The sequence below is a fragment of the Erythrolamprus reginae genome, chromosome 10 (assembly GCF_031021105.1).
Source record: "Erythrolamprus reginae isolate rEryReg1 chromosome 10, rEryReg1.hap1, whole genome shotgun sequence".
Lineage (NCBI taxonomy): Eukaryota > Metazoa > Chordata > Lepidosauria > Squamata > Dipsadidae > Erythrolamprus > Erythrolamprus reginae.
This window is the reverse complement of record NC_091959.1, coordinates 48,757,207-48,773,411: the sequence shown is the minus strand read 5'-3', so window position 1 is coordinate 48,773,411 and position 16,205 is coordinate 48,757,207. Positions and strand designations below refer to the sequence as shown.

Genomic DNA, 16,205 nt, shown 5'->3' with positions numbered 1-16,205 from the left:
TTCTGTTGCCAGCCGAAGTGCGCGTTCTTGCACTGCTGGGATTTCCCTGAGCCTCCCCTTGCTGGGATTCAAAGCAAAGCAGGCAAAAATGAAGGGAATCCCAGCGAGGGGATCCTCAGGGAAATCCCAGCAGCGCCAGAACAGGCGCTTCGGCTGGCAACGGAAGTCCGGGGGCGGGGCATCCCAGCGGCGGCGGCTTGGGTTCGTAATGTGAAAATAGTTCGGAAGAAGAGGCAAAACAAATCTTAAACACCGGGTTCGTATCTCGAAAAGTTCGTTAGAAGAGGCGTTCGTAAGACGAGGTATCACTGTATATAGGAACTTACAGAGGTTGTAGAAACCGCACATTCGTAAAGGATCCTCAACTGATTATCCCCCGGGTAAAGTTGAAGGAGGTATACGATTCTGCAGAAACAAACAAATTTTTAAAAAATCAGCGTTTTCTTTCCAACGCAGTCCTGATGATCATTTTTGCAACCGTCATAAATATGAATTTTGATCTACGGGTTTGCTGCAACAATCCTAAGTGTGAAAAAGTTTTTTTTAAAAAAATAATAAAACAGAGTTCTGTTGTAACTTTGGACAGTCACAAAACCAACTGTTAGTCAAGGATGTTGGGGGAGTTTTGCGCATGACCCCACCAATTAGCCATAGTTCACAACTATACCTAATTGAAGTCCTCAGTTAAAAACTCTGCGGTGGGCTTTCTTGTAAAAATATGTTTTACTTTTCTTCTTAAAGGTTATGACCTTTAAAGCCCTTCATGGCACTGGACCAGAATATCTCCGGGACCGCCTCCTGCCGCACGAATCCCAGCGACCGATTAGGTCCCACAGAGTGGGCCTTCTCCGGGTCCCGTCAACTAAACAATGTCGGTTGGTGGGCCCCAGGGGAAGAGCCTTCTCTGTGGCGGCACCGGCCCTCTGGAACCAACTCCCCCCAGAGATTAGAACTGCCCCTACTCTTCCTGCCTTCCGTAAACTCCTTAAAACTCACCTTTACCGTCAGGCATGGGGGAACTGAAACATCTCCCCCTGGGCATGTTTAATTTATATATGGTATGCTTGTGTGTATGTCTGTTAGTATATGGGGTCTGTTTTAAATCTTTAAATATTTTTAAATTTGTCAAATTATTTATGATTTGTTTCCATGTGTTGTGAGCCGCCCCGAGTCTTCGGAGAGGGGCGGCATACAAATCTAAGTAATAAATAAAATAAATAAAAATGTTTCACAATACAGTGTTCCCTCGATTTTCGCGGGTTCGAACTTCGTGAACAGCCAATACCACGGTTTTTCAAAAAATTTAATTAAAAAATACTTTGCGGTTTTTTTCTCTATACCACGGTTTCCCCCCGCCCGATGACATCATACGTCATTGCCAAATTAATAATTTTTGCAAATAAATAACAAAAAAAATAATTATTGTTAATAAATATCTATGTTTATAAATATCAGGATCACTAAGTGTCTTATTCAATGGTGAGTACCAGTAATAATGGTGAGTAAAGGGTTCTTAAGGGAATGGGAAATGGTAATTTAGGGGTTTAAAGTGTTAAGGGAAGGCTTGTGATACTGTCCATAGCCAAAAATGGTATATTTACTTCCGCATCTCTACTTCGCGGAAATTCAACTTTCGCGGGCGGTCTCGGAACGCATCCCCCATGAAAATCAAGGGAACACTGTACTATCATACAACTACTATTATATCCTCCTTTGCAACCACCCAAAACCCCACTAAGCACTAAACCACCCAATCACAAAACCACTCTAACAAACCACCCAGCAGAAACCCCACCCATGCAAGGGTGCTACTCCTTATATAAAGGTTACAGCCAATCAGATTGCAGCACAGTCAGCAAACCCATCATTATGACTATGGCTTACAGACCATGGTTACAAACCATTTTCATGCATTGTAAAATTACCTCCAGAAATGAACTTATTTCTGACAAAGGACTCTCTGTATTTTACCCAGCTGCATTCTAACAGATTGGGAATTTGCAGGCTCCTTGCTACAAATTACACTGTTGAAGGAAAACACACACACAACCTTGTGCTAGCCAGCCACAGCTTACCGCTTCAAGTCTTCGTCCTCTTGAACATTTTCCGAATCCTCAGAGGCCCCCTTTTAAAATAAAAGCAAAAAAACAAAACCCCTTTTGGGAAGCTGAATTGTGATAACACATTCAATTAAATGAAGGATGCTCTTCCTTGGAAAACTTCCTCTAATTCAGGGGTCCCCAAACTTTTTACACAAGGGGCCAGTTCACTATGAACAAATCCCTATGCACACTGCACATATCTTGTTTTAAAGTAAAAAACAAAATGGAAACGTACTATTTAGAGCGGGGAGAAGAAGTCTGAAATTCATATATGTTTATGTTTTGTTTTTAATTTTCTTTTGTTAACATCTGATTGGCTATACAAGGTTTTCTTAGCTTATGAAAAATGTATAAAGAAAAAAGGAATCACTTTGGCATAATGGTTAATAAGTTAGAAATATAATTGGTGTTGCACTTTTTGAAGGAACATTAAGAAGGGAATTTAATTAAAAGAAAATGAATGTAACTGGATGACAAAATTAGAAAAAATACCCTTTTGCAACTTTTTTGATGATTGATAATAGTTACTAACAAAATACCACATTTCATTCATGGAAAATTAGATGGTACACTGTGTTGTTTGAATGTATGTTGAGAGAAAAATTTTAAAAAATTACCCCCCCCAAAACAGTCCTTCCTTCCTCTGACCCTCCATTTCATTCTTCCTTCCTTCCTTGTTCCCTCCAATTCTCCTTCTTTCCTTCCTTCCTTCCCTCCTTCATTCCTCTCCACTTCTCCTTCCCTCCCTCTCTTTCCCTTTTCTTTCTTTCTCTCTCTCTTTTCCCTGTGCTCTTGTCACTCACTGGCGGGCCGGATAAATGGCCTCAGTGGGCCGCATGTGGCCCGCGGGCCGTAGTTTGGGGACCTCTGCTCTAATTGTTGAATTAGGGAGCCAGAAAGAGGAATAAGCAACTTTGCTTTCCACATGCAGTTGTCAAAATTTTCTGTATCTCAGTTTTCTAATTGAATATAGCTTTGCTGCGCGTTAAAATGCCCTTTGGAGGATTTTAAAAAAAATAATTTTATTGATTATAAAAAAGAAAACAAACAAACTAACTAACTAACAAACAAACATAACACATAAGACATAACAAAACCGTCTTCTACTGCACGAATCCCAGCGGCCGATGAGGTCCCACAGAGTTGCCTTCTCCGGGTCCCGTCGACCAAACAATGTCGTTTGGCGGGCCCCAGGGGAAGAGCCTTCTCTGTGGCGGCCCCAGCCCTCTGGAATCAACTCCCCCCAGAGATTAGAACGGCCCCCCACCCTCCTTGTCTTTCGCAAACTACTCAAGACCCACCTTTGTCGCCAGGCATGGGGGAGTTAGGATATTCCTTCCCCTAGGCCATTACAAGTTATGCCTGGTATGTTTGTGTGTATGTTTGGTTTTTATAATAAGGGTTTTTAGTTGTTTTATTAAATTGGATTGTTACATGTTGTTTTTTTATCATTGTTGTTAGCCGCCCTGAGTCTGCGGAGAGGGGCGGCATACAAACAAATAAACAAACAAACAAACAAACAAACAAATAAATAAAACTAAAACTAAAAATACATTTTTGAGGGTTTATTCATTCGCTTGTATTGTTTCACTGGAATTTGGGATTTAAATGTATTTTTTGGGGGGGGCAACTATTGCTATTGGGTAAATGAAAAGGATTGTGATGTCATTACTGGACAGATCGTGACGTTTCCTAACTTGGTGTGGAGCTACAGAATGAAGTCAGGTCCCTTTGAATAAAACTTGTTAGTCTGTGCTTAGCAGGCTCCAGAAATTTGCCAAGATGGGATGGTGACGGGCCTCTTTAGCACTTTCCAATATCTCAGGGGTTGCCCCAAAGAAGAAGGAGTCAAGCTATTCTCCAAAGCACCTGAGGGTGGAACAAGAAGCAATGGGTGGAAACTAAACAAGGAGAGAAGCAACTTAGAACTAAGGAGAAATTTCCTGATAGTTAGAACAGTTAATCAGCGGAACAGAAGTTGCCTCCAGAAGTTGTCAATGTTCCAACACTGGAAGTTTTTAAACAGATGTTGGATAATCATCTGTCTGAAATAGTGTTGGGTTTCCTGCCTAAGCAGGGGGTTGGACTAGAAGACCTCCAAGGTCCCTTCCGATTCTGTTCTATTATTATTATTATTATTATTATTATTATTATTATTATTATTATTATTATCATCATCATCATTATGTTGTTGTTGTTGTTATTATTATTATTATTATTCAGAGGATATTTAGAACTGCAGAAAAAACAATGGTGGCCAACCTGCCTTCCATTGAGGACCTACATACTGCACGAGTCAAAAAGAGGGTGGTGAAAATATTGACTGACCCCTCGCATCCTGGACATTAAACTGTTTCAACTCCTACCCTCAAAACATCACTACAGAGCCCTGCACACCAAGACAACTAGGCACAAGAACATTTCCCCCCGAACGCCATCACTCTGCTAAACAAATAACTCCCTCAACACTGTCAGACTTTTTACTAAATCTGCACTTCTATTCTACTAGTTTTTCTCATCATTCCTATCATCCTTTTCCTCCCACTTAGGACTCTATGACTGTCACTTGTTGCTTGAATCCTAAGATTTTTATTAATATGGATTGTTTCTTCATTGCTTATTTGACCTCTATGACAATCATTAAGTGTTGGACCTCATGATTCTTGACAAATGTCTCTTTTTCTTTTATGTACGCTGAGAGCATCTGCACCAAGGACAAATTCCTTGTGTGTCCAATCACACTTGGCCAATAAAATTCTATTCTATCCTATTATTATTGGAAGATGTTCTCAGCAGCTGCTAATCCTGAAGGCCAGAAGGAGCTGTCCATGGTACCCACCTCAGAACACCTGGCTAGCCAGACAGAAGAGGCTGAACTTACACCTGTGGGCAGAACGTTTGGACACAGCCATCTCTCCAGTAGAGTGTCCCACATCTTCTTCAGGTCCAGGTTGTTGATCTGGGCTATTTCTCTAGCAGCAGCATGGATATCTACCCAGAGAGAAGAAGACAAGTTTGTAAAGGGCAACATCTTCCTTTGGGGTCTCAACTTGAACTCAACTTGGGTCTCAACAGAAGGGTCGTTAACTCCACTGGGGTGAGAAAGGTGTAAAGTTTATTATTATTATTATTATTATTATTATTATTATTATTATTATTAATAATTAGATTTGTATGCCGCCCCTCTCCGTAGACTCAGGGGCGGCTCACAGCAATAATAAGAACAATATACGGTAACAAATCTAATAATTAAAAAACTAAATAATTAAAAAACTAAAAAAAACCTTATTTAAAATAAAACATACACTCAAACATACCACGCATTATATATATATATATATATATATATATATATATATATATATATATATATATATATATATATTTACTAGAGGTCAAGTGACTTAAGTGTAATTCATTTAACTTCTACTTGTTCTGTCTAGGCAGGCCAACGACTCAAAGTCAAAGACACACACACACTCTCAAAAGGATCATAGAAAAAGGTACATATTGAGCACAAAATGTTCAGGTGAAAGAATGGTTAAATGTTTCAGCTCAAAATTAAACCATTCTGCCAGTATTCCCAGGTTAACAGTCTTAATTGACAAGGCAGGGCCAAGACCTCCTAGTGGACAACCATTGAAATAGGAGCCAGCCGTGGGCAGCAGCTGCCAAAAAAGTCAACACAGTTCTAGGCTGCATCAACAGAGAGAGAGAATCAAGATCACATGAAGTGTTAATACCACTTTATAAGGCCTTGGTAAGAAGGCCACACTTGGAATGTTTGTATTCAGTTTTGGTCGCCACGATGCAAAAAGGATGTTGAGACTCTGGAAAAAGTGCAGAGAAGAGCAACAAAGAGGATTAGGGGCCTGGAGGCTAAAACATAGGAAGAACAGTTACAGGAACTGGGCATGGCGAGTTTAAGGAAAAGAAGGACCAGGGGAGACAGGATAGCAGTGTTCCAATATCTCAGGGGTTGCCACAAAGAAGAAGGAGTCAAGCTATTCTCCAAAGCACAAGAAGAAGGAAGGAAGGAAGCAAGGAAGGTAGGTAGGTAGGAAGGAAGGAATGAACCAACCAAGGGAGACATGATAGCAGTCTTCCAATATCTCAGGAGTTGCCACAAAGAAGGAGTCAAGCTATTCTCCAAAGCACAAGAAGGAAGGAAGGAACCAACCAACCAACCAAGGGAGACATGATAGCAGTCTTCCAATATCTCAGGGGTTGCCCCAAAGAAGAGGGAGTCAAGCTATTCTCCAAAGCACCTGAGGGTAGAACAAGAAGCAATGGGTGGAAACTAAACAAGGAGAGAAGCAACTTAGAACTCAGGAGAAATTTCCTGACAGTCAGAACAATTGATCAGTGGAACAACTTGCATCCAGAAGTTGCGAATGCTCCAACACTGGAAGTTTTTAAGCAGATGTTGGATCACCATCTATCTGAAGTGGTGCAGGATTTCCTGCTGGGGGTTGGACTAGAAGACCCCCAAGGTCCCTTCCAACTCTGTTGTTGTTGTTATTATTAAAAGGAAATTGGACTGTCATCTGGCTGGGGTGGTGTAGGGTTTCCTGCCCGAGCAGGGGGTTGGACTTGATGACCCGCAAGGTCCCTTTCAACTTAAACATAGAAAGAAACCAATCAATCTTCAGCCTTTAACTCCTCATCACTGTCACTCTGAGACTCGGGTGTCAAGAATACTGGCCTAGGGTACTGTTGTGGTTATTTCTGCCCCAGCTCCTGCCCCAAGGACTGTGGATGTGGGGGAGACATCCACATGCTGCAGGCCTGTTTTGCCCCCGGTGGAATCTGATGATGAAGGCTCCTCTGACCAAGAAGACATGAGTGACAGGGAGGAGGAGAGTGTGGCAGACAGCTCAGAAGGAGATCAATTCTCTAGCTCCTCCTTGGATTCAGAACAAGAGCTAATGATACAGCCACGCATGCGGAGAGCGATGCATAGGCAGCAACAACTGAGAGATTATTATCAAAGAAAATGAGGCCACCTGTGGTTGGGTGGGGCTGGGGTCATTAGTGAGGCTGCTATAAAGAGCAGCCTGTGGGTTTGGCCATTGTGGAGGATTATCTGATCGTTGTGTTTCGTGACTGCTTTGCTGACTTTGACCTTTTGTGTGCTTATTTTCCCCCGCTTTGAAACTAAACCAGAGCAAAGTGTGTTTCACTTTGTGAAAGAAGAAGGACTGTGAATTGCCTCACAGCTGCAAGCTAAGTATCACAGAACTGATAAGGGACTTGTACAAATTACCAGTTTGGTTGGAGACCAGTGCTCTTGGCTATCCCAAAAGAGGGCTTGGTTTAAGTGAATTTTCATTATAAAGAACATTGTTTTGAATTTTCAAACGTGTGTGTGTCTGAAATTTGTACCTGTGAATTTTTGGGAGAAGTCTACCAGAGAGCCCGACAGAACAGGTACCAACAGGCATCCATCTCTCGGTCTTCGAAATCTGTGGTCAGCTGAGATGGACATGGACCATCCGCAACACTAATCAGTTTTACCTTTCTCACCCCAATGGAGTTAAGGATCCTTCTTACTCAGAGCCTCAAGTTGAGACGGGTCCGTCCCTTGGCTCCCTTCTACCCTACTGCGCTCAAAGGCCGTTTTTGCCCGGAGGCCGAGCTTGAGCTCACCTGGGTAGTCTCTCCCTGTTGGGTTTTGGATCCTCTCAACGATGCTGCCATGCTGATAAAGTAGAAGGACCAGCTGGGCAGGTTTGCAGAGGAGCTTCTGGTGGTCTTCCGAGTTCAGCTTCTGGGCGGCCAAAACCGCTTCCGTGGCCGCCTTCCGGTGTTGCCCCTGAAGCTTCTTCAGGTGCACTTGGGCCTTCTCACAGGACTCGTCCTTTGGGGAGAAGGCAGGACATTCCCGTCAACATGGGGTGAGGTATCATCACTTACATCTCCACCCCATGTCCAGTCAACGAAGCAGTGGAAGTGATGTGCTGGTGCCTGGAGGCTGTTGGGGCCTGGATGGGTGTCAACAAACTCAAACTCAACCCAGACAAGATGGAGTGGCTGTGGGTCTTGCCTCCCAAGGACAATTCCATCTGTCCGTCCATTACCTGGGAGTGGGGAAGTACTGACCCCCTCAGAGAGGGTCTGCAACTTGGGCGTCCTCCTCGATCCACAGCTCACATTAGAGAAACATCTTTCAGCTGTGGCGAGGGGGGCGTTTGCCCAGGTTCGCCTGGTGCACCAGTTGCGGCCCTATTTGGACCGGGAGTCACTGCTCATGGTAACTCATGCCCTCATCACCTCGATGCTTGACTACTGTAATGCTCTCTACATGGGGCTACCCTTGAAAAGTGTTCAGAAACTTCAGATCGTGCAGAATGCAGCTGCGAGAGCAGTCATGGGCTTCCCCAAATATGCCCATGTTACACCAACACTCCGCAGTCTGCATTGGTTGCCGATCAATTTCCAGTCACAATTCAGAGTGTTGGTCATGACCTATAAAGCCCTTTATGGCATCGGACCAGGATATCGGTGAGACCGCCTTCTGCCGCACGAATCCCAACGACCAGTTAGGTCCCACAGAGAGGGTCTTCTCCGGGTCCCATCGACTAAACAATGTCGTTTGGCGGGATCCAGGGGAAGAGCCTTCTCTGTGGTGGCTCCGACCCTCTGGAACCAGCTACCCCCAGAGATCAGAATTGCCCCCACCCTCCTTGCTTTTCATAAGCTCCTTAAAACCCACCTCTGCAGTCAGGCATGGGGGAATTGAAACATCTCCTCCTTGCCCATGTAGTTTATGTGTATGATTCGATTGTGTGTTGTTGTTTTTTATATATTGGGGTTTCTTTTTTGGACTTTTCAATCTAAAACTGTAATCTAGATTTTTAAATATTAGATTTGTTACTATGTACTGTTCTTCACCATTGTTGTGAGCCGCCCAGAGTCTGCAGAGAGGGGCGGCATATAAATCCAATAAATCTAATCTGAATTTAATCTAACTCGAGTCTGCGGTTGGGACGCTGCTTCCCGCTGCCGTCATTCACCTTCGCACCCGCTTGAAGTCCAAATATCTTCAAGTTGCCAAGGTTGGGAAACACTGGTCTAGAGTGACCGATGACATTTCTCAGAAATCACAGCTTCTAGCGATGAAAGAACTTTTTACCTGAGAAGATGTAAGTTATCTGAACTTTTTGGGGTTAGCTGTCGGAGTTCGTGATGTATATGGAACTTTATCTATCTGGGACAGTAGTGATTTAGCTTTTGGTGCCGTTAAGTCATAGAACTGTGACTTGAACGCAGAGTTGCTGAGAGCTAATGAACTTATCTGGAAATGAAATGAATGTTTGATCATTTGAGCAACAAATGTTATGAATAAAAGTCATTAAAGAAGGGTGTTGTGAGCATTTACAATCTGGGGCAGAAGAACGCCTAAAAACGAACTCCTGTATCACCTTCTTGCAAAAAAAGATGTCAGCCAATGAATGACTGCTTAGAGCTCTGGTGGAGATGCACTCTGTAGAGGCTCAAGTGTCCAATGAGGTGTGTTTGTGTTTATTTGGGCACAATGGAAGGAGCACAGCAAAGCCCCCCTCCCATGATAAAGGGTACTTGGTGCTTGGAGCAGCCAAACTCCTAAAGCAACCCACAGGAGAGGAAGCTACGTTCACCATTCCTCCCAGGGAAGGAACTACAGGTTTGCTAGAATTCCCAGCACCCTGTTCCCACGTTGTTGTTTATTTATTTATTTATTTATTTATTTATTTATTTATTTATTTATTTATTTATTTATTGGATTTGTATGCCGCCCCTCTCCGGAGGTGGGTAAAATGACCCGGATTGTGGGGGCAATAGGCTGGCTCTGTTATAAAAAGCGCTATTGCTAACATATTATAAACCGCCCTGAGTCTAAGGAGAAGGGCGGCATAAAAATTGAATTAATGATAATAAATAATAATAATAATAATAATAATAATAATCATCATCATCATCATTCATTCTTCATGCATTCATAGCGGCTGGCCAGAGCAGAGTATAATGGTCAACGGCCCCAACTCTGATGTTTGATGTTTATTGGATTTGTATGCCGCCCCTCTCCGTAGACTCGGGGCGGCTAACAGCAATAATAAAACAGTATATAACAATAATCCAATACTAAAAACAGTTAAAAACCCATTAATATAAAAGCCAAACATACATACAGACATACCATGCATAAAATTGTAAAGGCCTAGGGGGAAGTGGGTCTCAATTCCCCCATGCCTGGCGGCAGAGGTGGGTTTTAAGCAGCTTACGAAAGGCAAGGAGGGTGGGGGCAATTCTAATCTCTGGGGGGAGTTGGTTCCAGAGAGTCGGTGCCGCCACAGAGAAGGCTCTTCCCCTGGGTCCCGCCAAGCGACATTCTTTAGTTGACGGGACCCGGAGAAGACCCACTCTGTGGGACCTAACTGGTCGCTGGGATTTGTGCAGCAGAAGGCGGTCCCTGAGATATTCTGGTCCGGAGCCATGAAGGGCTTTATAGGTCATAACCAACACTTTGAATTGTGACCGGAAACTGATCGGCAACCAATCAGTTGTTGTTTTGACCCCAGGAGAACTGATGTGGACACTGAGAGTTAGCAGTTCATATTATCCACCTCTGTGTGCAACTCTAAACTCAAAAAACATGGAAAGATTCTCCATACCGTTTCTGTTGGGTTCTTCAGCCATTTTTCTGCTAAGCCGAGACATATTTCCAAAGCATGGACCTTGCTGGGCCCTGGAGGTAAAGCAGAGAAAAAAAAGAGTCCATAAGTCCACCGTCTCCTCTCTGGGTTTCAACGTCCAGCTTCTTTGGCCACCAGAGGAGGCCAAAGACCAACATTCATTCAATTTTGTGGTTGGTCAATGCACAGGAACTGAATTGAAACCTGCCTGGGATAAACACAGATCCATCCTAAGATAAAATACTGGAAATAGTATAAGGGCAGACTAGGTGGACCAGGAGGTCTTTTTCTGCCATCAATCTTCTATGTTTCCATGAATGAAGAAGGAAAGAAAGAAGGAAAGAAGAGAAGGAAGGAAAAGAAGGAAGGAAGGAAGGAAGGAAGGAAGGAAGGAAGGAAGGAAGGAAGGAAGGAAGAGAAATAAGGAAGGAAGAATCCACGGGAACTGAATTGAAACATGCCTGGGATAAACATATATCCATCCTAAGATAAAATACAGGAAAGAGTATAAGGGCAGACTAGGTGGACCAGGAGGTCTTTTTCTGCCCTCAATCTTCGATGTTTCTATGGCGCCTTTCTCAACTGACTCAGGGGGGCTCATAACAGAAATAAATACAAAATACGAAGCGTGTAAGAAGTCTAAAATTAAAAAAATTCGAAAAGCTCCATTTTCCTAAACACCATCATCCGCAGTCATCCAACTGGATTCATGACATCGGCCAGAGTTAGTTCTTATATTAATAGTTATTTTAGCTTATCATTAGGGGCTAATGATGTTCCCAGGTCTTATTCGCTTGCAAGCTCTTTCATCGTTACTCTCTCCAAATAATGTTTTTTTAAACCCCTAACCAGGGGACAAAATAATGTGCTGGCTAAGCACACTAGCCACATGAATACCTGGTAAGCGGATTATTATTATTATTATTATTATTATTATTATTATTATTATTATTATTTATTAGATTTGTATGCCGCCCCTTTCCGTGGACTCGGGGCGGCTCACAACACAATAAAACAATTCATAACAAATCTAATAATACTGTATACAATTTAAAATTTAAAATAGTTAAAAAACCCATTTTTAAGCAGACATACCTACAAACATACCATACATAAATTATATAGGCCCGGGGGGAGATGTTTCAATTCCCCCATGCCTGACAACAAAGGTGGGTTTTGAGAAGTTTACGAAAGGCAAGGAGGGTAGGGGCAGTTCTAATCTCTGAGAGGAGCTGGTTCCAGAGAGTCGGGGCCGCCACAGAGAAGGCTCTTCCCCTGGGGCCCGCCAACCGACATTGTTTAGTTGATTCTTTTCCCTATTTTCCTCCCCCCAAACTAAGGTGCATCTTATACTCCGAAAAATACGGTACTTTCTTCTGCATGCTTTCAAAATTCTAGATGGGAGGAGCCGGCACAGGGGGCGGGAGCTCAGCCGAACAAGGGTCTCGCACTTCCCACCTTCGGGTCGATGAGCCCAGCATCTTAACCGCTAGCCAAACTAGAACCAACCTGTGGGAAGCTCCTGGGCTATCCGATGCGCTAGCGCTGTGGCCCATTCCAGATTAGTGATCGACAGTAAGTAAGACTGGACAGCCTGCATGGTCTCCTCGGTCCTCTTGTCCACGGGCCACAACTGACCACTGGTGGCTTCTGCTGCAAGCTTTGGCTTCAGCTGTTTGTTGAAGATGTGGTTCACGGCAGAGACGTAGAGGGTATTCAAGGAAACCTGGACCAAAATAAACGGAGCGGTGAATCGGAGCCAGGAGAGAGGGTTGGTCATGCACAAGTTTTGGGAGTGTTTGGTAGTGCAGAAATTCCAGAAAGAGGCGCAAGAGGAAATTAATAGGGCGTTAAACATAAAACGGGGCTTTTAAATCCGTCACAGAAAGAGATAAAACAAAATTTGCCCCAAAATTTGAATTGCATATGAAGTTTGGGACAAGGCCTGCTTACAGGTGCCTGATTCAACACTCATTTTATTAAAAAAAATAAATTTTATTAATTTTTAAAATAATGACAGATACTACATAAAAGGCAGGGTCACGTGCTCCCACCCCACAACATCATTCATTCAGGCCCCTCCACCAAAATTAGGATGCACTTTTTAAATATCGTTTTAAACCAAGAATATTACAACATTTACAAATTGTAGTGATTCCAGTTTATTCTTTATACCTGGGTCTCGAATTCTACTAACCGTATAACCTCCAGCCCTGTCCCACCTTCACAAAAGTCCCTGCCCTTTATGTACATTAATCATATTCATCTTTGTATCCATAATTTCAAAACAGAAACATAGAAGATTGACGGCAGAAAAAGACCTCCTGGTCCATCTAGTCTGCCCTTATGCTACTTCCTGTATTTTATCTTAGAATGGATCCCAGGCAAGTTTAAGTTCAGTGACTGTGGATTTACCAACCCGTCTGCTGGAAGTTTGTTCCAAGGATCTACTACTCTTTCAGTCAAATAATATTTTCTCACGTTGCCTTTGATCTTTCCCCCAACTAACTTCAGATTGTGTCCCCTTGTTCTTGTGTTCACTTTCCTATTTAAAGCACTTCCCTCCTGAACCTTATTTAACCCTTTGACATATTTAAATGTTTCGATCATGTATGTGTTCCACCATGTACCAGTACCAGTTGTGTATTGTCCATTTTGTCGCGTCCTTCCAACCCTTGGAAATATGTTGTGTTCTTTAAGTATTGCCTTTAGACCAGTGTTTCCCAACCTTGGCAACTTGGAGATATTTGGACTTCAACTCCCAGAATTCCCTAGCCAGCATTGGTGTAGATAAACAGCGTTATTTCTTTGTATGCTACCAAGACGTACTTGACAAAAATAAAAATAAATTTCTGACAGTCTCAAAATGGGTGAGCAGTGTGGTCGGGCAGTAGGAAAAGCAAGTAGGATGCTTGGCTGCATAGCTAGAGGTATAACAAGCAGGAAGAGGGAGATTGTGATCCCCTTATATAGAGCGCTGGTGAGACAACATTTGGAGTACTGTGTTCAGTTCTGGAGACCTCACCTACAAAAAGATATGGATCAAATTGAACGGGTCCAAAGATGGGCTACAAGAATGGTGGAAGGTCTTAAGCATAAAACGTATCAGGAAAGACTTCATGAACTCAACCTGTCTAGCCTGGAGGACAGAAGGAAAAGGGGGGACATGATCGAAACATTTAAATATGTTAAAGAGTTAAATAAGGTTCAGGAGGGAAGTGTTTTTAATAGGAAAGTGAACACAAGAACAAGGGGACACAATCTGAAGTTAGTTGGGGGAAAGATCAGAAGCAACATGAGAAAATATTATTTCACTGAGAGTAGTAGATGCTTGGAACAAACTTCCAGCAGACGTGGTTGGTCAATCCACAGTCACTGAATTTAAACATGCCTGGGATAAACATAGATCCATCCTAAGATAAAATACAGGAAATAGTATAAGGGCAGACTAGATGGACCAGGAGGTCTTTTTCTGCCGTCAATCTCCTAGGTTTCTATTAATGAGGAAGGAAGGCAGGAAGGAAACAAGGAAGGAAGGAAGGAAAAAAGAAAAGGAAGGAAGGAAGGAAGGAAGGAAGGAAGGAAGGAAGGAAGGCAGAATCCACAGGAACTGAATTTAAACATGCCTGGGATAAACATAGATCCATCCTGAGATAAAATACAGAAAATAGTATAAGGGCAGACGAGATGGACCATGAGGTCTTTTTCTGCCGTCAGACTTCTATGTCTCTATGTTTCTATAAATAAATACATAAACCTTGTCACCTTCATGACTTTGCATATCAAAAGCAGTTTTGGGAAGGTTTCCTGATTGATCTCTGTACCTGTGGGGGAAGAAAGCGGTGATTTGGGGAGGAAGCGATACAGCTTCGAATGCAGCTCTTAAATCCAAAGACATTTATAAAAAATCCCTTTTATGCATAAGGCTCACCCCCGCCCCCCTGAAAAATTGCGCACTCACAAAAGATCTTCCAGAAACACTGCGAAGTTTTAAAGAAGATCAGGTGGAAAGGCAGGCGGGTTTGAGCAGCCGTGGGTGGGCAAAGACCCTGGTCGAAGAGGAACTGCTGCTCCAGGTCGCTGGGAGGGGAGACCCTCCTGTAGGACTTCAAGTGTTTGAGGAGCATGTTGGCCTGGGAGGGACGCAGAAAACAATGTGGGTTGCGTCTCTGATTTTTCCTTTCAGAGGCTACATGTTGTAATCATAGCTTTATAGGCACTGAAATTTAGGAATAAAATATTACTGGAGGGTGATGTTTTAGCCTAATTGGGTGCTGAATAAAACCTTATTCTTCCTCTAGAAAAAGCAGCAAAATCCAGGCTGAATAAGCAAGTTGCAGAATCTATGACCATGTGGAAAACAATTAACTTGATATACAACATGAAGAAAACCTATAGCTAACTTCCATATAAGGAAATGTATGCCTTACTCTCATTTCTTTGCCAATCAAAAGTAAACACACAATCCAGGAATAGGCATAGAATGGAGCTTCCGTTAATTACCTATAGGGTATTACCACAAGGGAAGCCTTATATGGTGCATGAGTGAATGGTACTAGGGGGATGGCTTAATGTATGTGGCGCTCGCGAATTGGTTATTCTGTACCACATGTCAGGAAAAGTGAAATACAATAAAAGGAGCGATCTCAATACAATCGAGGTCGTCTCATTGAGAAAATTCTCTCTCTGTCGCTTCATTCTGATGTGGCAATCACGGCACCCTGTGCCTTCCCAGAGGTCGACCCACTGAGGGAGGGCTGTTTGCCTTCAGCTACAGATACCCAGTGTTGTGAATACAGTGGTCCCTCTACTTACGGACTTTATTCGTTCCGTGACCGGGTTCTTAAGTAGAAAAGTTTGAAAGAAGAAACAATTTTTCCCATAGGAATCAATGTAAAAGCAAATAAGGCGTGCGATTGGGGAAACCATAGGGAGGGTGGAGGCCCTGTTTCCTCCCAGGAGATTCCTAGAGAGGCCCCACGGAGGATTCTCCCTGCCTTTTCCGGCCCTGTTTCGTCCCAGGAGATTCCTAGAGAGGCCCCACGGAGGATTCTCCCTGCCTTTTCCGGCCCTGTTTCGTCCCAGGAAATTCCTAAAGAGGCCCCACGGAGGCTTCTCCCGGCCTTTTCCGGCCCTGTTTCCTCCCAGGAGATTCCTAGAGAGGTCCCACGGAGGCTTCTCCCTGCCTTTTTCAGCCCTATTTCCTCCCAGGAGATTTTTTTCTCAGACTTTTTACTAAATCTGCACTCCTACTAGTTTTTCTCATCATTCCTATCATCCTTTTCCTCCCACTTAGGTCTGCATGACTGTCACTTGTTGTTTGTATCCTTAAGATTTGTATTAATATTGTTCCTTCATTGCTTATTTGACCCCTATGACAATCATTAAATGTTGCACCACATAATTCTTGACAAATGTCTCTATTTCT

At 43.1% G+C, this 16,205-nt stretch overlaps 1 protein-coding gene across 1 annotated transcript in view; it reads right to left on the bottom strand.

The window, feature by feature from the left end:
* The window catches only part of KNTC1 (kinetochore associated 1), a 105,468-nt gene that overhangs the window by 25,344 nt on the left and 63,919 nt on the right, over nt 1-16,205 (bottom strand). Inside the window, 8 exon segments of the mRNA XM_070763296.1 lie at nt 327-405; nt 2,076-2,125; nt 4,984-5,093; nt 7,752-7,962; nt 10,757-10,830; nt 12,287-12,503; nt 14,543-14,601; nt 14,739-14,910. Coding sequence (XP_070619397.1) covers nt 327-405; nt 2,076-2,125; nt 4,984-5,093; nt 7,752-7,962; nt 10,757-10,830; nt 12,287-12,503; nt 14,543-14,601; nt 14,739-14,910 — 972 coding nt within the window.